This window comes from Marmota flaviventris, chromosome 1 (assembly GCF_047511675.1).
Source record: "Marmota flaviventris isolate mMarFla1 chromosome 1, mMarFla1.hap1, whole genome shotgun sequence".
NCBI classification, from domain to species: domain Eukaryota; kingdom Metazoa; phylum Chordata; class Mammalia; order Rodentia; family Sciuridae; genus Marmota; species Marmota flaviventris.
In genome coordinates, this window is record NC_092498.1 from 16,171,659 (window position 1) to 16,197,945 (window position 26,287).

At 47.1% G+C, this 26,287-nt stretch overlaps 1 protein-coding gene across 1 annotated transcript in view; it reads left to right on the forward strand.

Annotated features, from left to right (window-relative positions):
- The window catches only part of Atp6v0a4 (ATPase H+ transporting V0 subunit a4), a 56,325-nt gene extending 30,407 nt beyond the window's left edge, over nucleotides 1–25,918 (forward strand). Inside the window, exons 11-21 of the mRNA XM_027952207.2 lie at nucleotides 2,777–2,927; nucleotides 3,728–3,867; nucleotides 5,388–5,545; nucleotides 8,979–9,072; nucleotides 12,991–13,109; nucleotides 14,525–14,741; nucleotides 18,349–18,450; nucleotides 20,019–20,135; nucleotides 23,269–23,386; nucleotides 24,264–24,435; nucleotides 25,486–25,918. Coding sequence (XP_027808008.2) covers nucleotides 2,777–2,927; nucleotides 3,728–3,867; nucleotides 5,388–5,545; nucleotides 8,979–9,072; nucleotides 12,991–13,109; nucleotides 14,525–14,741; nucleotides 18,349–18,450; nucleotides 20,019–20,135; nucleotides 23,269–23,386; nucleotides 24,264–24,435; nucleotides 25,486–25,579 — 1,482 coding nt within the window. The 3' untranslated portion in view covers nucleotides 25,580–25,918. The remainder of the gene's footprint in view (nucleotides 1–2,776; nucleotides 2,928–3,727; nucleotides 3,868–5,387; nucleotides 5,546–8,978; nucleotides 9,073–12,990; nucleotides 13,110–14,524; nucleotides 14,742–18,348; nucleotides 18,451–20,018; nucleotides 20,136–23,268; nucleotides 23,387–24,263; nucleotides 24,436–25,485) is intronic.
- The last annotated feature ends 369 nt before the right edge of the window (nucleotides 25,919–26,287 follow it).

The window sequence follows — 26,287 nt, forward strand, 5'->3', positions numbered from 1 at the left end:
TCCCCTCTCCTGCTCCAAGGGTTTGACAAGTATGCAACATTTCTTTGATCTTCAGCAAGTATATATTGAGCACGAATGTGCCTGTCACTCTGCGAGCTGTGACTGCAGATACCACAGTACAACTGCAGCTACCATCTGTTAGCTTGTGAGGTGACAGTGTAGCTGGAGAGACAAATAACCAAGCATCCTTTGACAAGAGCTGAAGGGAACAGATTGCCTGTGGTGTCCGGCAGCTGTGCTAAGCACCAAGCATTTTATTCTCATCGCTCTCGCATTCAAATCTTAGTCATGCACTGAGCATTGGGAACTGATCTAGGGCCACATGGGCAGACCATAGCTCTGCCCCTGGGGCATTCTAGAAAGGGAGATGGGCAGTGTCCATGCCCACAAGAATGTGATTTCAGGCAGTAGTGAGCGGTGAGCTGGAAATCAAGCAGGAGGGCAATAGAGACAGTCGGGGCTTGTTGGGCTCCCCTATCCACTATGATGAAGGAGGGGTCCCCTTCCCTAAATCCTACATGTTGGCCTGATACATGGCCCCCAACACTGGACAGATGAGACTGATGGTCACACATTCTCAGAGCCCAGGTGAGAAGGACAATACCTGCCAGGCAGGCCCACCTGAAGGTTGCACTTGGACGTGCACTTGGGAGCAGAGGGAACCAGGGGGCCTGCAGAGGCAGGCTTGGTAGTGACCAGAGGGTGAGGTGACCTTTGGTTTTGCTGGAAGATGTGATTATTGCCTCACTTGAATAAGCTTATGTGGTAGTGAGGAGGTGAAGCCCATGGCGTTGGGGACTGGGTGGGGGCAGCTTGTGTGGCTGATAAGGGAACTAGTTGGGTGGGAGCCTCTCCTTCAAGGTAGGTGGCATATCTGGTGACAGCAGGCGGAGATCATGGTGTCTGTTGCCAGAGAACCCTCTGAGCAGGTGGCATTGGAGCAGACTTCCTGAGATGCCACAGGGGCAGGTGGGAGGCAGAGCTTTTAGGCCAGACCTCTAAAGGTAAAGGATTTGTGGTGGGAATGGATGAGGAGGTAGGAGCTGTGTTCTTCCCCTTTGCACAGATGAGGAAACAGAGGCACAGAGCCTAGTAGTAACTTGCTCACAGAGCCAGACCCGGAAGGCAGGATTTGGATGTAAGGAGTGTTTCTTTTAACCCCAAACCCAACTATGTCTCCACATCATAATCCCCAAACTGCTCAGGTAGAGTTTGAAAATGGCATTTCCCCACAGTGGGATGGAGGAAGGGGTGCATGAGCTGGACCAAGGTGGACAGGTCAGAGAGCAGGTCAGGGGGATGGGGAGCCGGGGAGGCCTCCTGGAGGCAGCTGCAGCAGGTTTAAAGAGGGGTCAGGGGCTCAGGAGAGGCTCAGGGCAGATCCCAAGGACCTCACAGCCATTTGAGGGGCCTGATTTTATTCTCCTGCTGTAGTGACATGATCCAGTTTGCCTTTTAGAAACACCTCACTGCAGTGCAAAGACAGTGGGGCCACCAGGGATGTGGTGTCCCAGTGTTGGGGTCTGAATGGAACAAAGTCATTCTGATATGAAGGAGTTAACCTTCCTATAGGGCCTCTTAGGACTGGCTTTTTTTGGAGGTGGGGCAGGAATGGATGAGGTCTTGAGATGGGGTCTTGCCACATTGCCCCGTCTGGCAAACCCCTGGGCTCAAGTCATCCTTCGTAGCTTCCCAAGTACCTGGGACCCAGGCATGCACCACTGCACCCAGCTTAGGGCTGGGTCGCAGTTTCTTCAGTCCTCTGAGACAGGAGTGGAAGGCCTTAGGTGGGTAGAAGATCGGAAGGAAAAGTGTATAGGGAGAGCACATGGCGGTACCATCCTGTCATCAGTAAACATTTGTCACCTGCACCAGGCAGCAGGTCGGCTGCAGAGAGTATGTATAAGAAGAAAGACAAAAAACAGGAAAAGGAGGCTTCAGTTCTTGCCATCCAGGAGTTGATGATATGCACTGTAATCAGATAATGTCACAATACAATACCCCCCCCCCCCAACACACACACACACACTGGCTGTGAGAATTCCAACCACTTCAAGCCCCAAGGACACTTACCATGTGCCCACTTAGTGGGACTTAACACGTGAGTGCTCAGTTCTCAACCTCAGTCCTCTAACAATGCTATAGGGTGGGCATTAGGACAAATGCCATTTAAAAGATGCAGACGCCAGAGAGCAGGGGTAGTGAAGGGGGGAATAGCAAGTTTTGATTAGTGGACTGGCCGATTGGATCAGAAGGGACGAGTCCCACAATTGCACAGTTTCAGGAATCTGGGAGACTGGAGGCTCTGAGGAAGGAGCAGAGGGGCAGGAGGACCTAGCCTGGGACAAGCGAAGGAGTTCAGTTTTATGCTCCTGTATTTGGTGAAGTTGGGGAGACATTGGAGTTAGCAAGCCTAAGCAGGCCATTAGAAGAGAATTGAGATTTTGGGGAGGGTTAGAGCCATTTGGAGGAGATGGGTTCATTCAGCAAAGTGGATGAGCTCTTGAGGGAGGAGGTGAAGGGAAGGGGAAGCATAGAGAGCTGGACCTGAGGCACGAGGTGGGCGTTGGTTAGCAGGAGGAGGGAATGGAGATCGTCAGAGATTCAGGTGGGACTTCGCTCTCCAGACAGCTCTGTGTAAAATGAATTAGGTAAGTATTGGGAAGATGAGGTCATGATTCTCAGAGAGGTCAAGAGGTGTCCCAGGGTCACACGGGGTCTACTGGCCCTGGCCCCAGGCTCACTTCCTCACATGGGTCACATGTTCTTTTTGCAGGAACTAAGTGGCTCCTCCATGGTCCCCATCATGACCGAAGTGCAATCTAAAACAGCCCCTCCCACCTTTAACAGGACCAATAAATTCACAGCTGGCTTCCAGAACATTGTCGATGCATATGGTGTGGGCAGTTACCGGGAGATAAACCCAGGTAAAGACCAGATGTGCTGCATAGCAGGACAGCTTGAAAGTTAAAATTGGTTAAGATGCTTTCTCAGGGGACCTAGGAGGAGAATCAGCTAAAACTGTGACATCCCTAAAATCTTATGTGGTGTCCTCATGCCCAGTCTTGTCTTCCCTAAGTGCCAATTGGCGATTTGTTGTCTGTCTGCACCTGTTCTCCTTGAAGTGCAGCCTCACTGGGCAACTGAATTCAGTTCCTGTTTCCTTCACCTGTTCAACCTGGGTCATCTCTAGTGATCATGTAGGAAAGAGAGAGTGCAAAGTAGATGAGGTTCTTATGCCTTATGCTGTGGAATCTTTGCAGCCTGGTTGGTAGAATGGAGGGGTAGACCAGATGCCTTTAATGCAAACAGGGCATGGTGCTGCCTTTCTCCAGCCTCAGACCATAGCACAGGGCCTCATGGATTGAGAGTCCCTGATGGTGGTGGAAAGAATACAGAAGACACTTCTGACAGTTCTGGCCTGTGGCCAGAACTCTTAGGAGATGGAAAACTGGTTTTAAATCCCCTCAAACTTTGTGATCCTGGGCAGGTCACCTAACCTCTCTAGGACAGTGCATCTGAAAATTGGGGAATAAGAATCCCTGATCATGGATGAGCTCGTGCATTTGGGAGCCAAGCAAGTGTTGTGGGTGGGGATGGGGAGGGAAGACCGTCACTAAGACGTGGGGAAACCCGGATGTGGAGTGTGGAGAACTCTTTGCTTGGAGGGGCCCAAAGGACAATCAGAGGCTTCAGGCTCTTGTGGTCTCACCCCCACCCCCTGCAGCCCCCTACACCATCATCACATTCCCCTTCCTGTTCGCTGTGATGTTTGGAGACTGTGGGCATGGGATTGTGATGCTGCTGGCAGCCCTCTGGATGGTCCTCAACGAGCAGCGCTTGCTGTCCCAGAAGAGCAGCAACGAGGTGGGTGTCTGCCCAGCAGGTGTCTCACCTGTCTCCTCAAGGCAGTGTTAAAACATGTTCCCACCTTAGGAATAACATGTGCTCATTAAAAATAAGGAAGAGAGGCAAAGAGAAAATAAGGAAAAAATCAACATAAAACTCCCTGCAAAGAACAATCCTTTGGATGATTTGGTGTAGCTCATTCAGTATTTTTTTTTCCATAGTTTGACACTAGGAAAGCTTTTTATCACTGAGCTTTAGCCCCAGCCCCCTTCAATTTTTTTTCTAGCATTATTTTCTTTTCTCTGATTATAAAATCATTACATGTTTATGTAAAAACTAGGAAAATACAACAATCTAACCACCTTCAGAAAAATCACAATCTATGTTTTTGGCTGTCTTTCCATCTTTTGTGTGTGTAATTATCCACAAATATATGATTTTCAAAAATTAGCATCAAGAAGTGCATATAATTTGTAACTTCTTTTTCTAACATAAAATATCATAAGCATCTGTTCATGGAAGACCCTTTTTCTATAAGCCTGTGGCCAGAACTCTTAGGAGACCCTGAGAAATCCTGAATACTGAGGCTTGGCTTCATTCATGTTTGAGGTTTCTGTGCTTCCTACAAGGTCCCTTTACAGTGTTCCAAAGATTGAAGCAACTCAGGGGCTGCACTGGTTCAAAGTTTATCAGCTAACCAGTAAATGGCTTTGTGTTCATGGAGATACATCTGACCAAGCCGAATTATGAAAATAGCTGCAAACTCTTATCATGGGTTGAGTCAATTAAAGCTAGCTGGTGAGGGAGGTCATTATGAGTTAATCATAAGCAAGGTCAGTGGGCAAGGTCAACCTGTGACCAACAGTTTTCCATGACCAGCTTAACAGATGTCATTTTCTACAGTAAACAACTCAAGTTGCAGTGTTACACTTCGGTACTTCTTGGAATGAGCGACACACTTCAAGCAGTGCTACGGGAAAGGGGTCTCCTCCTCACAGTGAGTTAGACAGCCTCATGACACAAGACCCCAGATGAGTGTAGATTTGACTTGCCATGAACAGGCAGCCCTCAGAGGCCAGCTCAGTGCTGTGTTCTATAAGGACCCGAGGCAACAGCCAGTTTCAAGTCCCTTCCTTAGAGTTGAGGCCTTGGCTTGTGCTTCAGTTCACTTTCTAAGTAGACACTGGAAGAAAGAGTATGAAGCTTGTATATTTTTATTTCCATGTTAAAAAATACCAGTCTAGAAACTTCTTTTCTTCATGTCTGCAGTGCTGGGGATGGAACTCAGGCCTTGCACATGCTAGGCCAAGCTCTACCACATCCCCAAGCCTAGGACTTTCTGATCCACCCATGTAAGTTCAGGAAAACCAGGGCATGTGTGCTTTTCCTCGTTGGATTATTTGTGTCTGCCTTGGTCACATGGTCCCCTCCATGGGACCCCCAGACTAGTGATGCTGGAGACTTCTGATAACACTCTCCTCTCTGAGATCTGCAGTGGAGTCCACTGATAAATGTTCTTTCTGTCTCTCTGGGGCCAGATCTGGAACACCTTCTTCAACGGGCGCTATCTGATCCTACTCATGGGCATCTTCTCCATCTACACGGGCTTGATCTACAATGACTGCTTCTCCAAGTCTTTCAACATCTTCGGCTCCTCCTGGAGTGTCCAGCCCATGTTCAGAAATGGCACATGGAAGTAAGTTTGTAGAACAAGATGGCTCACTCATTGGTCATCCGGATAGCCCCAGCAGCTGTCCTCATGGTCCAGAAAGTTCTTAACTGGCACTGCTTAAGGGCACACCTCCAAATTCAGTCCATAATTTAGTTTTGGGTACAAAACCTGAACCACTTCTTCAGTAACTATGCTAGTAACTGTATGCACAGAAATATCTTTTATGATTCCAGAACCATGTTCCAGGTGCAATTGGGAAAACGAGTGGTAGGGATCATAGAAGAAAGCCTTCCTGGAAAAGATGGTGGCATTTGAAGCATACTGTGCCATGGTAGAGGCTGGAGGTAGAGTGGAAGGCCAGCCTCAGCAACTTAGGCATTTTGGAATGAAGACTTTGCTTTAAGAAAAGCCCCGACAGATGTTGAACTATGGTCTCAATTTCCAGTGTTCAAGGCTCCATACTCTAGCAGAGCATTTCCTTTGGCTACTCAGGACAGCTTGATTTCAATGTTAAAAGCAAAGAGGGAGACGTGAGTTTTGCAATGCCAGCTTCCTGTATTTGCCTGTGTCTGACAGAGTGGGGAGGGAATGGGTGTTGGGGGGTGAGGGCAGCTAATGAGGTCTGGGGGCTGCAGGAAAGTGGGACCTGGAAGCCCTCTGGATCCCAACAGCCTGCACCTCTCACATGCACCCCACGGTTGTTTTAGCAGCTAATCAGATGAACGGTCACCAGACTGGAAACACAACACTTCAGGAATGTGGACTCCTAATGGGGAGGGAGAAAGATTTTAGAGTTTGAGAGAGAGGTCAGTTTGAGGAACTGGGAGAAAACAGAAGAGCCCTGGAGGGTAGTGGACTGCAATCAGAAATGTCAATCAGAAATGCTGACAACCTCGTGATTCTTAGGCCCCACCCACCCACCGTACTGGAACCGAGGGGCACTTTACACTGAGCTACATCCCCAGCCCTTTTTCAGTTTTATTTTGAGACAGGACCTTGATAAGTTGCTGAGGCTGGCCTTAAGCTGGCCTTAAACCTCCTGCCTCAGCCTCCTCAGCCTCTCCAGTCGCAAGCTCTTTAGGGAATCTACGTGGCATGAATCACATGGCTGAGACACTCTCAGTAATTCATGGCTGATTTGCAAAACTACAAATCATAGGTGACGTTTTCCTAACATCAGTCTGTCCGGCTTCTTTGACTCAGTGTAAGGTTTCCTTGTCTGGTTCTGGAACTTCCAGTTGACAGGAAGGACTAGAAGTGAAGACAGAGGTGCACATTGTCCTGCCTCTCCAAGCCTGGGATGATTATAATATTTCTATTTAAGGAAATTCAGGGGGTTCTAAAGCATCCCTTTTAGTTTCTCTGATGGACCTAACTTCCTATAGGAAAGAATGGGAATATTAAGATAAAGAAAAATGAAGGATAAAATTGAATACAGATAGCTAAGTCTGTATTTTTTTAAAATCATGATTAATATCCTGAGGAGATGCCTAGGAGAACTTGTAAACAGAGAGAGGAATTTTGAAATGTATTAAATCCACATAATCTCACCAAATTTCCAACATGAAATTTCATTTCCCCCAGAGTATGATTGTGAAAGGTCCTTTTTAACTGGCTGGTGTCACTCTGTAGATGCAGGTAGGACTGTGGCTCTCTTACCCATGTGTAAATGACCTCTTCCCAATTCAAGTGACTCTTCAGTGACTCTGGAGCCTGGCCTGAGAGACACTCAGCCACATGCCCAAGTGTCGTTGATAGTAAAAAGCAGAACCTCACTGTCAGGTAGGCAGAAGGACATTGCAGTCATCCATCAAAACTGAAGTACTCAAGCAAGCTGATTTTGGTCCCTAGCCACAGCCTGGGTCTTGGGCCTGCTTCCTTGTAGTTGACCGAGTCCCTCAGCTGAAGACCTGAGGCCAGGAGCATGCCGTGGTCATTGAGTTGGGTGTACCCTGGGAGTCTGGGGTATTTCAGGAAGAGGGGTTAGAAGGACTGAGAGGATCTGGCCCAGGGTAGGATGTGGGGCCATCTGGTCATCTTGTGGTTTGACGAGGTCCTTCTTGCCTGTGTGCGGGTCTGACTTGTTTTTATCTAACTCCATCATAGTCACAGGTGGCCTGGTCTGAGGCTGTGAAGTTGTGTATGTTCAGCAGGAGACACTATGGCTTAGCTGAGTGCCTGGGCAGTTCCCTCCTGTCAGGGGTAGCTGTGTCCAGAACGGTTCAGCAGGGCCAGCTGCTTTGACTGTGTATCGAGGGCCTGGGCAGCATGGTGAGGTGTTCTGATACCCCAGATGTTATTGAAGACACCCAGCACCTTATTTTTTATTTTTTGGTACTAGGAATTGAACCCAGGGGTGCTTTACCTCTAAGCTACATTTCTAGTTTAAATTTTTCTTTTTTTAAAAAAATTTGAGACAGGGTTTTGCTAAATTGCTGAGGGTCTAAGTTGCTGAGGCTGGCCTCACGTTTGTGATCCTCCTGACTCAGCCTCTAGAGTCACTGGGATTCCAGGTGTGTGTCACCATACCTAGGTTAAGACCCCCAGTGTTTTGTTGCAGAAGGGAGGGAATTTATTTCTGAGCAGCCTGTGGAGTTCATTATTTCAAATACTCATTCCTAAGGGCCCTTCCACAGAGGCGTGCTCTTATAGAGTTAACCTCTAATGGTCATGTCCCCTGGAGTGTTACTGAAGGGTTACAATCCTGTTGCATTTTATGATCTGGGCGAAGATGGGACACAGGTTTAAAGACGTTCACTAGGCTCAATACATTTAGGGCTGAGGTCACAGAGGTGGAAATCTGTGTGTGAGAAGTCCATTCATCCTTCATGATCAGCCCAGCTGTCCCCTGGGGAGACTTTCTCTCCTATAAGCTCCCAACATCCCTTCCCCTCTCTCTTTTATTTTTTTTAATTGCCCCTCTTTTTTGATTCCCTACAGTTTTAATTTTTGTTTTGTTTTGAACCCTGGGGCACTTACCCACTGAGTCATCCTCAGCCCTTTTTTGTATTTAGAGACAGGGTTTTGCTGAGTTGCTTAGGGCCTTGCTAAATTGCTGAGGCTGGCTTTGAACTCGTGATTCTCCTGCCTCAGCCTCCTGAGCTGCTGGGATTACAGGTGTGTGCCTCACATTTTCATTTTCTTTCTTTCTTTCTCTCTCTCTCTCTCTCTCTCTCTCTCTTTTTTACTACACCCCGATCAGTTCTTTGGAAACTTGGATGGTGAGCTCCTTGGGGGGCAGAAGGTGACTTCCGTAGCCTTGGCTCCTTGGACAGGCTTGGCACATAGCAGGTGTTCCATACCCATGCCTGAAGTGATTCAATGAACAAAACTGATGACTCCTACCAACAGCTGGGCTTTGGTTGACCTGGAAGTTCATGACTGATGGGGCTATCGTATTTTTTTCCATTTCTGGTTGATTTTTTTTTTTTTTAATGTTTTTCCCCTTTCTCTGTAGCACTCAAGTAATGAAGGGAAATGAATATTTACAGCTGGATCCAGCCACGCCAGGAGTGTATTCTGGAAATCCATACCCATTTGGGATTGATCCGGTAATGACGTCATCTTGGGTAACATATTTATGATGCACAATGTGTTGTTGAGAAGCTGTCTGAATAGAGGGAAAGAAGGCATCAGACCCTGTCAAACTAGCAGACTCATGTTGAGATAGAATATTCTGCTTTGAGGTTGTCCTGTTTTATTTTGTTTTGTCTTTGCAGCGCAGGGGATGGAACCCAGGGCTTTATGCATGCTAGGCCAATACTCTACCACTGCCCTGCACCCCAGCCCCCATGCTGGAGGGGACACACAGAGCTGGATTCAAGCCAGTGCCCTAGCTGTACCTCTTCCCAGCCCCTGGGTCATTTTCCACACAGTTCCTGAACATCGCTTCTTTCTCCATCATTTATTCCACACACACAAAATGATAGAATCCTTAAAAAGCCCTTGGTTGCCTGGAAACTATGCCTATTAGATAAGTGAGATAAATGGTTTGGCTTCCTAGTCAAGTTTCCTGCTTTGCATTTTCTTGCAATGGGTAACGTCTTTCTTTTTCCTAGAAAATATGGATTTGCTTTTTTTTTTTTACTGCATATGATTGATACAAGTTTTTTTTATAAAGGTATACACTTCCTTTTATTTGTTTGTTATATATTTCTCAACAAACTAGATGTGAGCCAAACAAAACAAAGGTGTTTCCTTGCATAGCCTTTAGATATAAAGGAGTTAGTTACTAGCTGATACACATGCCTGTTCATACAAAGCCAAGCTCTAGGGTCCAGCGCACACTGCCACCAGGTGGCAGCCTTGTGCTCCAAATAGGAGAAGTGTAGACTTGAACTTGGCAAATGCTTCTCAGTTCTCTCTGGGAGAGAACCTGAGACCTCAGTTTTGATTGCCAACAGTCGAAAGTAAACAAATGCCCTATAAAAATGGCTCTCTAATCTCTTCCATCTGGGGTAGTCTTTTCATTGTTCCCAGGCTCTCCCACTGTCTTCCCACCTGCCTACCCTTAGAAAAACAGAAACATTGCTCTATATTTGCCACTCAGAAGCGCTAGCATTCTCAGTTTTATCAGGAGTAAAATCCCTGAACACTGGTTGGTAACCTGCAAAGTGTTAGAAGCCAATTTGGGTTTTCATTTTTCTAAACTGGAAGGCTTTATTTGTGGTCAAAGGAATGTCCCTATCAATAAGCAGGCTGAGGAGGAGCCTAGAGCAGGAGGAAACCGTGGTCTCCTCCTCTGGATCCTCATTTGCTTGGATCTCATTGTTTCTATCATCCTTCCCAGCCCACGTCTCATTTGTAGCAAATCCTGTCTGCTCAACTTGCTCCTCAGACAGAGTGGGGCTATGTGTTGTTAGAAAAGGAAGAACAAACAAACAAACAAAAAAAGATAAAGGAAGAGAAGAGGGTAAAAGAGAAAGTGGGACATTGAAAATGATCAAAAATTTTTCCTAGTAACATTTAGAATTTTGAGAATTTGGAGTCTTGGGTTGGGGATGTAGCTCAGTGGTAGAGTACTTGCCTAATATGCATGAGGCCTTGGGGTCAGTCCCTAGCATCACTAGAAAAGAAAAAAGAAAAATTTTGATCATTTTATCATAAAATAATACATACTGGCTCACTCCTCTATCCCAGTGACTTGGGAGCTGAGGCAGGAGGGTCACAAGTTTGAGGTTAGCCTGGGAAACTTAACAAACCATTTTTTGAAATACAATAAAAAGGGTTGGGGATATAACTTAATGGTAGAATGCCCCTGGGTTTAATCCCCAGTGCATACAAACAATTTTTTTAATTTAAAAAATAAAATAACATATACTTATAAAAAATCTATATAGTACAAAATATTATAAAGAAAATCAGAAGCTGATTTTCTTCTTCTCCTGTTCCTGCAATCCTGTGTCTCAGAGGTAACAAAATAATCTGTGCCTCTGTCAATACTTGTGTTACAAATTAATGAAGGATTCTTTTTTGCATGATATAAATTTCCATTGTACATTTACTAACTGTGTCAGCATCTCTTTGTGAATCAAATCACAAAATATTTGGCCTTTATTATAACTGAGAGGCCTGAAAATGTTTCTAAGTATTTGCTTATCATGGACACACAGTGGTTAAAATCCCATGCTCTGGAATCAAAGTGCATGGGTTGAAATCATGGCTTCTCCCTTTACTTGCTTGTGGTTTTGAGCAAGTTATCATCTCTGTATCGGTTTCCTCACCTGTGAAGTAGATATAATAACAGCCCTAACTCCTAGGACTGCTCAGCAGGTGATAGGGTTTTTACAGATAAAACCCCCAGAGCATCTGGTACATAAACATGGCAAATGCTCCTTAATGTGAGTTGCTGTTGTATATTTTTTTGAGGTATATAAGTAACTTAATCTTCCTGAGATTGTGTATATCCATCCCATAGATCATTTGTTAGAACTCAATGTGGTGAATTCATCTAAAGGGCTTTGTGTGTGCTTGGTACTTAGTACTATGAGCATCTTATCAGATTTGGCAGAATCTCCAGTGTGCTGGTAACTCCCACCCCCATGCTGAGTGATACTGTAGGAATGGGCCAACCAGGTGGGTGAAGGAAAGGCAGTGGGCAGAGGGCAGAGACCTGGTGCAGCTCAGATGCCAGGACAGATGACGAGGCTAGAGAAGACCCCTGTTAGAGGGTCCCTTCTGCGTCCATCCTTACCAGCTTCTTGGTGGTTGTCCAGCTGGCTCAGGATGTTGCAAAGAAAGAATCAGTGGTATGAAGGTCCTGCTGTGTGTGTGTGTGTGTGTGTGTGTGTGTGTGTACACGTGTGTGCATGCATGCACATGCATGTGTACATGTGTGCATATGTGTATATGCCTGTATGTTAGAGGAGGCAAGATGGATTCATATTGAGGCTTTGTCTACTTGGATGTTGGCCCTAAACAGAAGCAGAATATTTTGGAGGAGAAAGTTGTTCAGAGGGGAAGGTGAGAGGCCCTGTGATTTTGTTACTTTTGAGATACAGCATTGCAAACCCTGAGGCTGAGTCTAGTAGAGGTTTGGGATGTGCCAAAGTGGGGTCAAGGGCAGGAGCAAGGTCTTGGAGTCTTTTGCATAGGGGTAGGAGTGGAGACCACAGGAGAGTTGAGGTTTCTGTGAGAAAGAGGAATTTAAGCGTTGAGGATCATTATAACCACTGTGAGACCCTAACTAGCCCCCCAACTGCTCTGGGTACTTGTCTTGTTTATCAGTTTTATTTTGGGCTGGGTGGGTACACATGTCCCCCACCTTGCAAGCCTGGACAGGTGGAGAAGGTAGGAATCATGTCTTACCCATAGTGCTCATAAAGATTGGCTGTAGGAGTGGCTCCTTGAGAAGGGCTTGGGAAAAAATGCTTTGTAATAGAAAGTGCTATAGAAATTCAAAGTAATGATGATGCACACCCATAATCCCAGCTACCCAGAAGGTGGAATCAGGAAGATCACAAATTTGAGGCCAACCTTAGCAACTTAGCAAGACCCTATCTCAAAATAAAAAGGGCTGGAGATGCAGCTCAGTGGTAGAGCACCCCTGGGTTCAATCCTCAGGACCTCACACTCACACTCACACTCACACTCACACTCACACTCACAAGAAGTGGATATTGAATACATCCTGGACCAGGGATCTACAAGCTATTATTAAGGGAACTGAGGCAAGTTTGAGACCTCTCCTTAGTGTTTCAGTTAATCTTTTCATTTAGGACAGGGGAAAAGTCATATAGGATTCTTCTCCCTTTTTTGCTATCAGCAACTTGATACTTTATTAATGGCGCTGATGATTTTGGTACTGTGGTAACCTAGTTGCGTTGATAATGGGCTCAGTCCTTTCACTTTCCGGAGCCTAAAAGCAGGAGTTCTTAGAACAACTCCTGGGAGAATCTCGTTGTAGCCCCAGCTCCAGTAGAACTTCTAGACTCTCTCTCACGTGTTTCTTGCCACATTTCTTGTTCCAGATTTGGAACCTGGCCTCCAACAAGCTCACATTTTTGAACTCTTATAAAATGAAGATGTCGGTCATCCTGGGAATTGTCCAGATGGTTTTTGGTGTTATTCTCAGCCTCTTCAATCACATGTGAGTTTCCTGATTCACCCTCTGATCACACTGATGATGTGGGGAGGTGGGGCCACCAGCTTGGCCCTGCACCCCGGGTATAAGCCTCCTTCCTGTGGACCATGCTTCCCTGTGTGTCTTGCCAGGCAGGGGCGAGCGGGGTGGCTGGAAACAGCGGCACCTGTTTGTGCTGAGCAGAGTCTGTTGAAATTGAGCACACCCCCCGCCACTTCAGAAATAACTAAAGGCTCAGCAAGAGGCTGAGAAGCATGCACACCTGTACCCCCTAACCTGAGAGGTCCAGGCTGGTGCTAGTCAGGCTTAGCTCCCACCCAGTGGGCCAGGGGGGCCTTCTGGCCAAGGTGCTCTTGAATTCTGCCCTCTGGAAGCCTCTCTGCCCTTTCTGTGTTCATGTTGGTCCGTCTATTTCTTTCTATTTCTCTCAAGATCCATCACTGGAAAGCTTCTTCAACTTATTTGTGCTGAAAGTATAAATGTTGGAACATAACTTCAAATGTACCTGTTCCGTGTACCTCTTGCAGACATGGCATCTGACTTGAAGTCACAGAAATATTCAGTGAGCAAATTAACCAGCACCCTGTTACTGTTGTCAGCTGACAGTGCTGTGCATGTGGCCCACCACAGGTGTTCGAGGGCCCTTTCTGACCTCTCTCGGGAGCCCCCTCTTAGCCTTGCAGGACTCTCTCTTAGAACAGGGACTGGCAAACTTTCTTTGTAGAGGGCCAGAGAGTGAATATTTCAGCCTTTCCAGGCCGTACAATCTCAGTTGCAACTTCTTCCTTCTGGGTTGGTGGCACGAGAGCAGCCATAGATGTGACCTAAAGGAATGCTTGTAGTTATGTTCCCCATAAAACTTATGTGCACTGCGAGGTTTGAGTTTCATATAATAACATAACATATTCTTCTTCTTTTGTTTTTCTCCTCCTACCATTAAAAAATGTAAAAACAACAGCAAAAACTTAACTTCTGAGCTGTATAAAAACAAGTGAAGGACTTGATATGACCCATGGGCCATTTTTTGCTGACTTGTGTGAGCATTCGTGGGAAAAAAGCTTCCAAATCCCGATTATTCTATCCTTCTGCCTTCAAGTGTGTTCATGAGAGCCGGGTCCGCATGGGAAGCTGTGGCCAAATCACCCCTCTCTTCATGACTCTCAAAGGTCAATCTAAAGCATGACCTTTGCTTTATACATTGCCTTCTAGACCTGGGTTATCTCTGAGTCTTTTGTGCAAAAGCACTTCCCATATTTCCTTGCTCCTCTTTTCTGTGCACCCATGAGTGCTGCTCGCCTGGGGAGTGTGGCGGTTTGCCAGCCGTGTTCAAAAAACAAACGGACATCTTGTCTTTGGGGAGTATACTGCAGCGAGAATGTGCCTTCGATGTTCTTTCTCGTGTGTCTGTTCTCAACCCCCAGATACTTCAAGAACACTGTCAACATCATTCTGCAGTTCATCCCTGAGCTGATCTTCATCCTGTGCCTGTTCGGATATCTGCTTTTCATGATCATTTTCAAATGGTGCCAGTACGATGCCCATGTGTCCCAGCATGCCCCCAGCATCCTCATCCACTTTATCAACATGTTCCTGTTCGACTACGATGACCCTTCCAACGCGCCCCTGTACAGTCATCAGGTACTTCTGTTTTTCAAGAATCCTTCTTTCATCTGCTTGATCATGTCAAATCTCTCTCATAGTCTTTGAGTATGGCAGGGAGCAGTTATTTACAAGACTGCCTTAGCACCAGGGAAGAAGGTAAGCTTAACTTTCAAAAGGTTCATATTACAGGAGCGTACAGGCGCTGAGAGTTTGTGTGGCCCCAGTCCTTCCTGTTGGGGTAATAGGCGAAAGGGGTTATTGCTGAGGGTGGAAAACTGAGTGTGAAAAAAAAAAAGAAAGAAAATAATCAGCCTGCTTCAAACAATAAAATGCTCAAGAGAGCACCTTAAAGTTTAATAATCTTGTATCTAAAAAGCAAACTCTAGCTAAGGTTCACAAGAATAGAATCAAGAAGGGAAGTTCTATAGAGCCCTTGCAAGGCCTGGGTTCAATCTCCAGAACTGCAGGAAGGAGAGGGAGAGGGAGGGGGAAGGGGAAGAGGCAAAGAAAGAGGAGGAGGAGTGGTGGGGGAGGAGGAGGAGGAGGAGGAGGAGGAGGAGGAGGAGGAGGAGAGGAGTGGAGGAGTGGGTGGAGAGGAGGGGGAGGAGGAGGGGAGGAGGAGGAGGAGGGTGAGAAGGAGGAGGAGGAGGAGTGGAGGAGTGGAGGAGTGGGGGAGAGGAGGAGGAGGAGGAGGAGGAGGAGGAGGAGGAGGAGGAGGAGGAGGAGGAGGAGAGTTGTTCCTTTGTTCACACTGGTCCTCAGTTTCTGGGAAGCTATAAACCTGCCTCGTTGTTGTTCTCAGTTCCACAGCAGCTAGAGATTTTTTTTTTTCCTTCACTTTTCTCCTTTTCTTTCATGGACAGCATGTTCCAACAGTTGGATTTTATTGCTACTCTGACGTCTCCTGTTTCTTTTAGACTCTTAATCAGCTTAATACAGCCGTCCGTCCCTCTGTGTTCATGGGGGGCTGATTCCAGGACCCCTCACCCCCTGTGGATATCAAACTCATGGGTGCTCAAGTCCCTTCTGTAACAAGGTGTGGTAGCCACACATAGCCTACAGACCTCCTGCTGCATATTTTAAACATCTCTTGATTACTTATAGTACCTGATGCAATATAAATGCTGTGTAGATAGTTGTTATACTATTTTGTTTAGGGAATAATGACAAGGAGAGGAAAGTCTATATATGTTCTTTTAAAAATATTTTTGATCTGTCGTTGGTGAGTCTGTGGATATGGCACTTGCAGATAGAGAGGGTCATGTGTATTTTATTTTGAAAAAAGTATAAATGTCCCATCCATCAGACCCAGACATAAAAAGAACACAGTAGTTATTTAATAACACAAATAGTTCTTTTTCCCCGGCTTCTCCCAGTGATTAACGCAGTAGTAGAGCGCGCCCGCAGGTTTTCACCAAAGGAGGACCCGCTTCTTTGCCAATCCCTCTGGGTGGAGCTTTGGGGTAGAGTCCTCCAGAGGTTGCTCTGCTGGGTGTCCTGGTTAGATGTGACTTCACGCTCCTCCCTGGCCACGCACATGAGTTGATTCCTGGCTGTTCTCCTCCTCCCCAGAGGCATCAAATAAGAAGAGAAATGCCTCATGATGGGTTTTTGTGAGGAATGATTTTATGAAATCTGTGAAGAAGTTTGCTCTGACAGCCCCGTTGCTGTACCGCAGTTGGCTGTGTTGAACACAATGGTAGCCTTGAGCCGCCCCAGAGTGCTGGCGTGCATAAGTGTTCTTCGAAGGATCATTTGCTCAGGATTGGAGTAAAAATGGAAGTTTACCTGGATTTCCCAGACTAGTCTCTTTCAGGCAGAAAATGAGAGTGGCCAAACATTTCACGTGTTAACTGCTTTCATGAAGCCCAGGATCCTCCCTTAGCCTAATGTGTTCCCTGTACTGCACAGTGGTGGCTTTTCCAACATTTTTTTTTTTTGGTACTGGGAATTGAACTTGGGCACTCAACCTCTGAGCCACATCCCAGCCCTACTTTGTATTTTATTTAGAGACAGGGTCTCACTGAGTTGCTTAGTGCCTCACTTTTGCTGTGGCTGCCTTTGAACTCGCCATCCTCCTACCTCAGCCTCCTGAGCCGCTGAGATTACAGGCGTGCACCACCATGCCTGGCTGCCTTCCCAACTTTTTTGGTCTCAAAAACATTACTGGGACTACTAGGCTGTCTTCCCCTCGCCCGAGGACTAAGATTCATCATCTCCATACAGTTCAAAGTTTCTGTAACCTCATTTTGGGGTCATGCAGCTCCATGTCCTTGCCCTGCCTGTCTTTGGATGTTAAGCAGGGACAGCGACGCTCCTGCGTACACCTAGCCAGGTGCTTTTTGCGTCATCAGGGGAAAAGCCTTGTTACAAACAGGGACACATGGCAATGGGCAGCTTTGGGTGCAGGAGGTAGGCTGGGCAGGCCCGAAGCTGATCCTCTTTTGAGCATTTAAAACGGTGCGAGATGGAAGATTGAACAGATAGTGTTCCACGGTTGTCCAGGTCAGTCTCGTTAGCACTGGGGTAATGCATCAGTTGTCTCCCAGCCTGCACTGCGGGCGGTCAAAACAGCAGAAGCAGCATGAAGGCTCGGGAAAATGCTTTTTCTTTTCCTTCACTTCATTCCAGACCCTTTCAGCATCCCTGACCCAGCCCTGGGGACACCTGGTTCTTTTGTCAGTCCTCACAACTGGGATCTGGAGTGTGTGTGAAGAAAGAGGTGGGGACGGGAGGATAGGAAAGGAAATAGGCAGCAGCCGGCCCGTGGTGGTGCACTGTAACCCCAGTGGCTCAGGAGGCTGAGGCAGGAGGATCACGAGTTCAATGCCAGCCTCAGCAATTTAGTGAGGATCTAAGTAACTTAGCAAGACCCTGTCTCTAAATAGAAAAAGGGCTGGGGATGTGGCTCAGTGGTTAAACGCCCCTGGGTTCAATTCCTGGAACCAAACCCCAAACCAAACCCCAAAAAATGCAGCAGGACGATAGAAGGGATCTCTCCTGGGACTCAGCAGAGGCCAGAGGACCACGGAAGCCTGGCTCCAAAGTGAGCTGTGGGAAAACACCACGAGGACGCAGTGGGTGTCCTGCCCCCGGGGAACTGGCCTACTGTGAGGAAGAAGGCAGGTGGAGGTTGTGGGGAGCTTTTGTATTCTTTATTAAGAGAAGGAGCAAGAGACCTTGGATCATTTTCTAGCACTGAAAATATAAAATCACTGATTGAAACAATGTGAATGAAAGGACTTGGTTACTATGGAGTGACCGGTGGGTCATGGGACTTGCAGTTTTCATCTCAGTCCAGGGAACAGGTTAAAGCATCAGGAGAAGAAAACAGAGCTGCCTCTGTGAGGGGTCTCACAGCACTTCTTGTTTTAAAGGCTGGTGACGTGTGGTGTGAGTGTGGATAAGGGCTACATAGAGGGTAAAGCAGATCCAGCTTCCTCCCTACCCCAGGTCGCGGGCACCACAGCACTGACATTTCTCTATCTGCAACAGGAATATTCCAGATATGAAGTTGAATAGACATGAAATTCTTTAGATCTCTAAAGTGCTCCTGAAGTGACCCATGTGGACCATTGTGATCGTGTGAAGTCGGTCTGTGGTTACTTTAAAATGAGAGGGTCTCATCATTTTGGTCTTGCAGCGAGAAGTCCAAACCTTCCTCGTCATCATGGCGTTGATTTCTGTGCCTTGGATGCTTCTGATAAAGCCGTTCATTCTCAGAGCCAACCATCGGAGGGCCCAGGTAAGGGTTGGGTTCACTCACCCACTGTGGTTGCAGTGTGGCTTCTTGGAAGTGGAAGTCTAGGGTTGAGAGAGAAGCCTGGGGTTCTGTGGCCTGAGGGATGTGGGTGTTGTCCAGGGACATGCTTCCTTCAGGAGAGACACACCTGGGCCCTCTTTGTCCCCTGCCTTCTAATCCTCTTATTTCCAAACACGTTAAATCTTTGTTCCCGAAAACTTTGCTCACGGAGTAGGTGTGCTATCTAGCGGTAATTAATGATTTTAAGATACTGAACTTTGTTGTCTTAATAGTTGAACACAGGAGAAATTTACTATAGTTTTACTTTTGAAATGAATAGTAACCTGGGCATGGTGGTACATGCCTGTAATCCCAGAGACTCAGGAGGCTGAGGCAGGAGGATTGCAAGTTTAAGGTCCATCTCAGCAATTTAGCAAGGTCCTAAGCAATTTAGGGAGACCCTGTCTCAAATTTTTAAAAGGCTGGGAATGTAGCTCAGAGGTAGAGCACCCTGGATTCAATCCCTGCTACAAATATATAGAAAGATTTTACCACATTCTGTTGCAGATTGTGTCAGGGAACTAGAATAGTAAGGAAATTCAAAAAAGTCAGTCTTATTAATTGGTGATTTTCCTTCTGTGCCAAATACCATTTCTGCCTACTTCCTCCTTTTGTCTAAATGACTCCTGAGCTTCAGATTTACCCAGGGAATGAAAAAGATTAATATCCACCTGAAGCAAATAGGATTTAGGAAGATTAACCCTTCCCAGGGGACATCAGAGTCTAGCTCTGACACACTTGTGCTGTTTGAGATTATTCTCTGCTTTCTCCATTAGAGTAAAGGCTCAAGTGGAATGTGCTAAGATCACATTGCCCCAAGTGGCTGTAGATATATTCATATTAAATCCTACTTTTCTAAAATCTGTGTTGGATATTGACCTCAAATATAATTCATGAGGGCTATGGATAGAGAGAAAGACTGAGAAAAGAACACTTGTTTGTTATTTGGTTAATTGGGAAGAGACTAAGGTGGTGAAGGGAGGTTGCATGATATGCAAATTCAGAGTTCCACGCTGATCATCCAAGTTCTTATGAGGATTTATTTATCAAACTAGGAGGCCAAACATATTTTATTTAAGAGTTTGTTGGTTTGACCCAACAATTGTAACCCAAAGTTACAATTGATCTATCGGGTGTGTTTTAACAGTAGGAAGGTTCTTTTGCACACAAATCACTTTTCTGTAAAGACTGTGCACAGTGTGGCTATGGAGGAAATCACATTCTCTGGCTTCGGACGGCCTGGGTTTGATACTGATTCTCACTGATTAGCATTATTAACGGTGTGATCTTGGGTACCTTTCTTAACCTTTCTGTGCTAGTTTGCTTCTTTGTGAAATAGGGTGATAATTATGCTTATATGAAATCCTTTTGGAGGGTTAGCAGGATAATACAGAGTTTAGATCAGTATCAGATACACAGCTGACTTTCAACGGGAGCCTTTATTTTATGCAGTACTGTTATGATTCTAAGGGTGTGTTTAGAACTCTCTTTGTTTCCTTGCTTGCTGATAGCTGCAGTCATTAATGATACAAGAAAATGCCACAGAGGACATTGAAGGTGGCAACTCCAGTCCTGCTGGCCAGAAGACTTCTGCGGGTGCCCAGGAGGCTCAGGACGACAAGGAGGAGGTATCTTAGAAGGCTTCCCATTTTGACAGATTATGGGAATGTGATCTTGTCCTAACAGTCACTGGGGTGTGGGCACTGACCCTGGACACAGGCACTGAGCTAGGAGGCTCTGGGACCCTGCTGGCCTCAGCTCTGTTGCCCCTGAGTCTTGGAAGGTCCCAGGGAAGGAGGACTATCTGAGAGGATCAGAGCAGCTGTTTACCAACCCATCTGGGGGTATTTTAGGATTCTGGCCAAGTACTGCCCTGTCTGAAAGAGTCGGGGGTCTAGTGGAACAGAAGGGCCTACTTGGTGCTGAGGTCCCCTGGGAGTCCACCACATTTACTCTCCTCTGTCCCATCAGTGCCCCTCAAGGACAGCAGAGCCCTTTCTAGCCTCAGATACTGAAGTCTGAAGTGGATTACTGATTCGCATTGTCTTCTCCTATATAATCATACATGGCGGCCACAGCCTCCTTGTTCTGCCTCCTCTCTGCCCACCTCGACTCTGGTCACTTATCTCTACCCTTATCTGCCTCCACATGAGTCTGTGCACTGTGTTGTTCTCATCCCTCCTGCCCTGTCCCTGTGGGATGCTGTCCACATTTCCTCAGATGAGTCCCAACTGCAGTTTTCACTTGGAGCTCCTTCCCATGAGGCCAGAGGTGCCATAAATGGCTCCATTCGTGGTGGTGATTACTTTAAAAATTACTTAAACAAATGGATGGTCAGTTAGAATGAATAAAAAAAAGATGGTGGGAAATCTCCCCCACAAGGTTCCGGAGACGGAGAGTAACCCATGACAGTGGTTTTGGTGTCACTCCCTCTGTCCGATGTGGTGGAATGTTTTGGAAGCCAGCCCACCCAAGTCCCAGCCTGCCCAGGACAACCTCCCTCACCTGTTCTCCTCCAGCCCTCAGTGTATTCCCAGGCAGCTTCCTCCTGCCACCTCCTCTTCCTCTTGCCACCTCCTCACTGGCTGTCCTCGTTTGGTCCTCCTTAGCCTCTCACGGGCTCCTTAGCCTGGGTTCATCAGGCTTGGTCTCCCTCCCTTGGCCCTCCTTCCCTTTTAAGCACCTCCCCTACCAGGAGTTGGCCAGATTCAGCTAAGAGCACAATCCTTCAGACGGCCACCTCGGACTCCTACCCGCCACAAGATGAGGGTCACCAGAAGCACCCTCTCCTCAGACCAAGATAGGTGAACCCCTGAGACTCTTCCAGGTTCAGCACTTTATAGAACAACTCACAGACTCAGGAGGCTGCCGCACATGACAGTAAATTTTGTTGTAGCAAAAGGATGCAAATCCGAGCCAGGCAGAGGCAGAGACGCGCAGTGCGGGATCTAGGGACGGGAGATTCCAACGGTGAAGCTTCTGTGCCCGAGGGACGCCTTCCTCTCCCGGCACTGATGTGTGACAACATGCACAGGGAGGACTGCCAGCCCGGGCACCTCCCTGGGGACTTCAGTGCCCAGGGTTCTCCTGGGGTTTCATTATGTGGACATAACCCCAGGGGGCTGCTGTCCTGTCTCCCTCCGGACCCTGGAGATCGGCCCAGCCCTCTAGTCACATGGCTGGACTCTCTGGTGTCCATCAGGCACCCACCGTGAGTAGCAGATGCTCCACTAGTGAGATGCTGTGGGTTTAGAGGGGCCCTCCCAGGAGCCAGGCCCAAGCCAGGCCCACTCCGTTATCTTGACTCTACCCGCTCCATCCCTGCCCAGCCCTGCGCCTTTGGTTCCACAGAGCTGTTTCCATGGCTGAGTGGAGGGGCATTGCTTTTTTGGGTTCTCTCTATTACTTGGGACATGGTTGACTGTGGCCCCGTTTCTTTTCTTCCTCATCCCTGAAAGAAGATGTTTCTGGAGGCTGAGAGCGCCTCCTTCTGTGACCCGTCCCTTGTTGAGTTTCTTGCTCCTCCATGGATGTCCCGAGTGTCTGTCCCTAGCGGGGCTTCTTCTGCTGAGTTCCAGTTCCACCTTTCCCGCGTGCTGAACCATTCTCCCATATGGCCGCTGTCGTCAGAAGCTCGGCCCACACGAGGGTCAGCTGCTTACCTCCTCCTTGCTCTCTCCATCGCTGAGGTGCTGTTCTTCTGGTCACCAGAGCTCCATGGCCTCAGAGCACTGTAGGGCTCTGGCCCCAGCTGGATGGGAGGGACAGTGTCCCACTCCCATGTTTGCTGTGTGTCCCGGTTGCTGCTCCTCTATCCTGGGCTGTGCTGGCTGCCAGCACTTTCTCCCTGCTGGGCTGTGGGCAACTTGAGGCGAGGTCAGGGCCTGGACTGTTTTCCCCATGTGTCAGCGTGATGGAAGGCAAACGAGCCACTGTGGCTTCCTGCCACCCTCTCACCTCGGGTCTGAGGGACTGAGCCAATCACCACATCGGCGTTTTTGCCCACAGGCCGCTCTTCTCCAGTCCACGAATCTGCCAGCTCACCTCCCCCAGGTGTCTGCTCACCTCCCCCAGGTGTCTGCTCACCTCACTGACTCCAGGCCGACTTCTCAACTCTCCCCAGAGCTTGGCCTTCCAAAAACTTCAACCACCAGGCACTGTCTTTGGGTTCTTCACCTAAACAAACTTCCATTTTCAGCCACACTGATCCTTCTTTTAGTTTCTCCGCTATCACTGGGAAACGTCACCACATGCTTACCCTACCTTACTTTGTCCTAGTTTTCCTCATAAAATATTTATTTCCCTGAGTTAGCCTGAAGTGTCTCAACAGCAGAGCACACACCGTGTTCATCTGAACCTCGTTTGCAACACCTTTCATGGGCAAGGGGAATGGAGAGGCTGGACAATAGGCACCAAGACACAGAGAGAAGACATGAGCTGTAGTGCTCCACAGCAGGGACAGTGACTGCAGTCCACAGGAGTCTGTTACCCATTTTATGCAGAACTCAAAGAGAGGAGCTCGAAGGCTCCAAAGATGCAGGACTGGTCAGCAGGCAGAAATGGTTATTACCCTCACTCACTCAGCACATGTTGTATACATGTGTTGAGATATCAGACTGCCTGTCTTGCAATAATTGCATATGTACAATTATCAAATCAATCACAAATTCAGAAAGTGAAAAATAAGATTTTTTAAGGTTGTTGATATGAAAAAATAAAAGAAGAAAGTACTTCATAAAATTTTAAAAAATTCTCTTTCAGTTCAACTTTGGAGACATCTTCGTCCACCAGGCCATCCACACCATCGAGTACTGCCTGGGCTGCATCTCCAACACAGCCTCGTACCTCCGGCTCTGGGCCCTCAGCTTGGCTCATGCACGTGAGTCAGTCTCCCCTGGGAGCTTCATGCAGCATACTCGAAGGCAGAAGTGCCTTCCCTGAGTCACTTGTGGTGTGTTTGCCAGAGGAATGCTGTTTTATTATATTTTACCATGTACTTATGATTCCCTAATCAATTTAGTGTAGTTTTCCACATTTTGAGTTTACATGAGTAGAATCCTGACTTGGTCAGCTTGGGCTGCCATGACAAAATGCCATAGACTGGGAACTTAAGCAATGGAGAATTATTTTCTCACAGCTCAGGAGGCTGGAAGTCCAAGAAGAGGGTGCCCACATGGTCGGGTTCTGGTGAGGGCTCATTTCCTAGCTTGCAGATGGCCACCTTCTTGGTATGTCCTCCAAGGAGGAGAGAAAGAGAGTAAGAGCAAACTCCTTGCTGTCTCTTCTTATAAGGTCACTAATCTCATCATGGAAACACTTTTCACAATCTCTTTGAGCCCTCATCACCTCCCAAAGACCTGTCTCAAATACCATCACATTGCAGGTTGGGGCTTCAACCTATGAATCTGGGGAAAGATATAAATATTCAGTTTCTAACAAGTCATGCTATGTGCATTCTGTGTGTGTTTGTGTGTATAAATCATATGACTTGGATCCATTCATTTTCCTGCCAATAACTCTAGTTTGCTTACTTCCACTGGTGACTCATATGCCACCATGTATTTCTCTGGTTTCCTCTTGAGGGTAACCCCGCCGCTGTGAACAAAACTGCAGACAATCTTTTACAGGTACCCTAGGGCACATGTGCATGAGTTCTCCATCTGAGTGGAGTTGCAGATTTACCATGATTGCATAGAAATAATCTGTGTTTACAAGATAGACCCCATGGTTGAGAATGTGTCTCTTGTATCTTGCAGAACTCTCTGAAGTGCTCTGGACCATGGTGATGAAGACTGGCCTTCACCAGGAAGGCTGGGGAGGACTCATCGGGGCCTTCATCATCTTTGCCGTGTTTGCTGTTCTGACAGTAGCCATCCTTCTCATCATGGAGGGCCTCTCGGCTTTCCTGCATGCCCTGCGGCTGCATTGGTAAGGACAGTCTTCCTGTAGAAGCTCAGGGTGGTGTAGGGAAAGAGGGCAGACTGACAGTTTCATATTCCCACCTGCTGCATGATGTTAGTGACTTGCGTACCTTTTTGCAACCTTAGTTGAGTTGTCTGCTGGGATAATATTAAATGATGACATAAGACACATTTCCATATATACTGGCTGCCCTATAATAAATGTTACTTTTCGTTCACTCCTCTTTTAAATATTAAACGCACATTTAAAATAAGTGACTTGTCCAAGCACAGATGAGATGACAGGTCTGACCTGGGTTCCTAGACTGTGTGCCGTGTCAATCTGGATGTTTGCTGTGGCTGCCGAAGATGGGAGTTATAACCATAGAACAAGCTACTCGATGCCAAAGTGGTACCGCAGTGAGGAAGGTGCTCACAGGAAGCCCTGGGTGTTTACAAAATGTCCCCAGAGACTATCGGTGGACACTAAGCTGAGGATGCCATGCATTCCTTCAAACCACCCACACTGTCCTCAGCGTACATTGGTCTTTTCTATCCCCCTCTATGGTAGTTGATCACAAGAAAAGTTCTTATGCTTCTGCAATTAGTAGAGAGAATGCCCTGCCTCCATAGCCATGTCATTTCCCTCCATGCCACTGGGAACGTGAACTCTGAACATCACAAAACACAAATGATGGTCTGTGGTATTCACTCTGTAAGTTATAGACGTACAGACCTGTTTCTCCCACAATAGCACAGGCCCCACAATCGGGAGTCAGATGGCAACAGAGGCCATGCGTGACCTCAGGAACAGCGAGGGCGTCTTTGCTTGTGATGGAGGCAGGGGCAACATGGGAAGAGCTGCCAGTGTTGTGGTCCCTGAGGCCTGGAGGAAGTGAGGTGGGGGTGGTGGTCAAGAGAAGGGTTTAAAAACCACCAGGATTCCCATGGCAGCCATCAGCCGGGGAGACTCCCCAGCAGGCCTCTCTGAATGTGTACTTGATTTTCTTCCTGCTGCGTGCTAACCTCCAGCTTCTTATTTAATCCCCCTTTTTCTCATCCTTCCTCCCAACAACAGGGTGGAGTTCCAGAACAAGTTCTATGTTGGGGCTGGGTACAAGTTTTCTCCGTTCTCCTTTAAGCACATCCTGGACGGGACAGCTGAGGAGTAGGCTTTGCCTTTACCGCCTGCACCCATGTCTGTGCCAATAAAGAAGTTCCGTCCTGTCTTTGATGTCAACCCATGCAAAGCCCTCAATGGAATGATTGTTCTCTGCCAGCCGGAAGCGTGGAGCTATGTGTTTTTTGGTCATAAGCCTGGGGATTCCATGTGACTTAACCACATCACAGAGGAGCTCCTCTCGAAAATCATTTTGACTTCACGTGGGGTTGTAATTATCGAATAATAAAATGATTGGGAAATGAGTGGGGATGCTATACAGATATCTTCTTGCAAAATTTAAAGTATTATATTCTCCAAAACAAATATATGGGCCATTACTTTTTCTTAAGATGTCTTTATTTGGAATTACCGTGTAACAATAGCATTGACAATTATAGGCCAACACTGAACAATGGAGTCGCACAGCTAGTCCCAGAGAAGGATCATGTTCATTTTTCTCCCTCATTTCCCTCTTCCTCAAACACCTTTTCCCCTTGTTTAAGGCTTAGCATTACAAGCTTAGGAATTTTCTCATGAATTTTCAGATGAGGAAGAACAGGTAATGTTCTCTCTCTGGGCGGGGCAGGGGGAGGTTGTCCCCAGGAGTCACTCTGCATTGCTAAATCCTGTGAAATGAAGCGTGACAATGTGGCACTGCTCATGGGCGCCATTTACCACAGGTGCACGTTCTGCTGGAGTAGCTGCAGAAAGATGGATA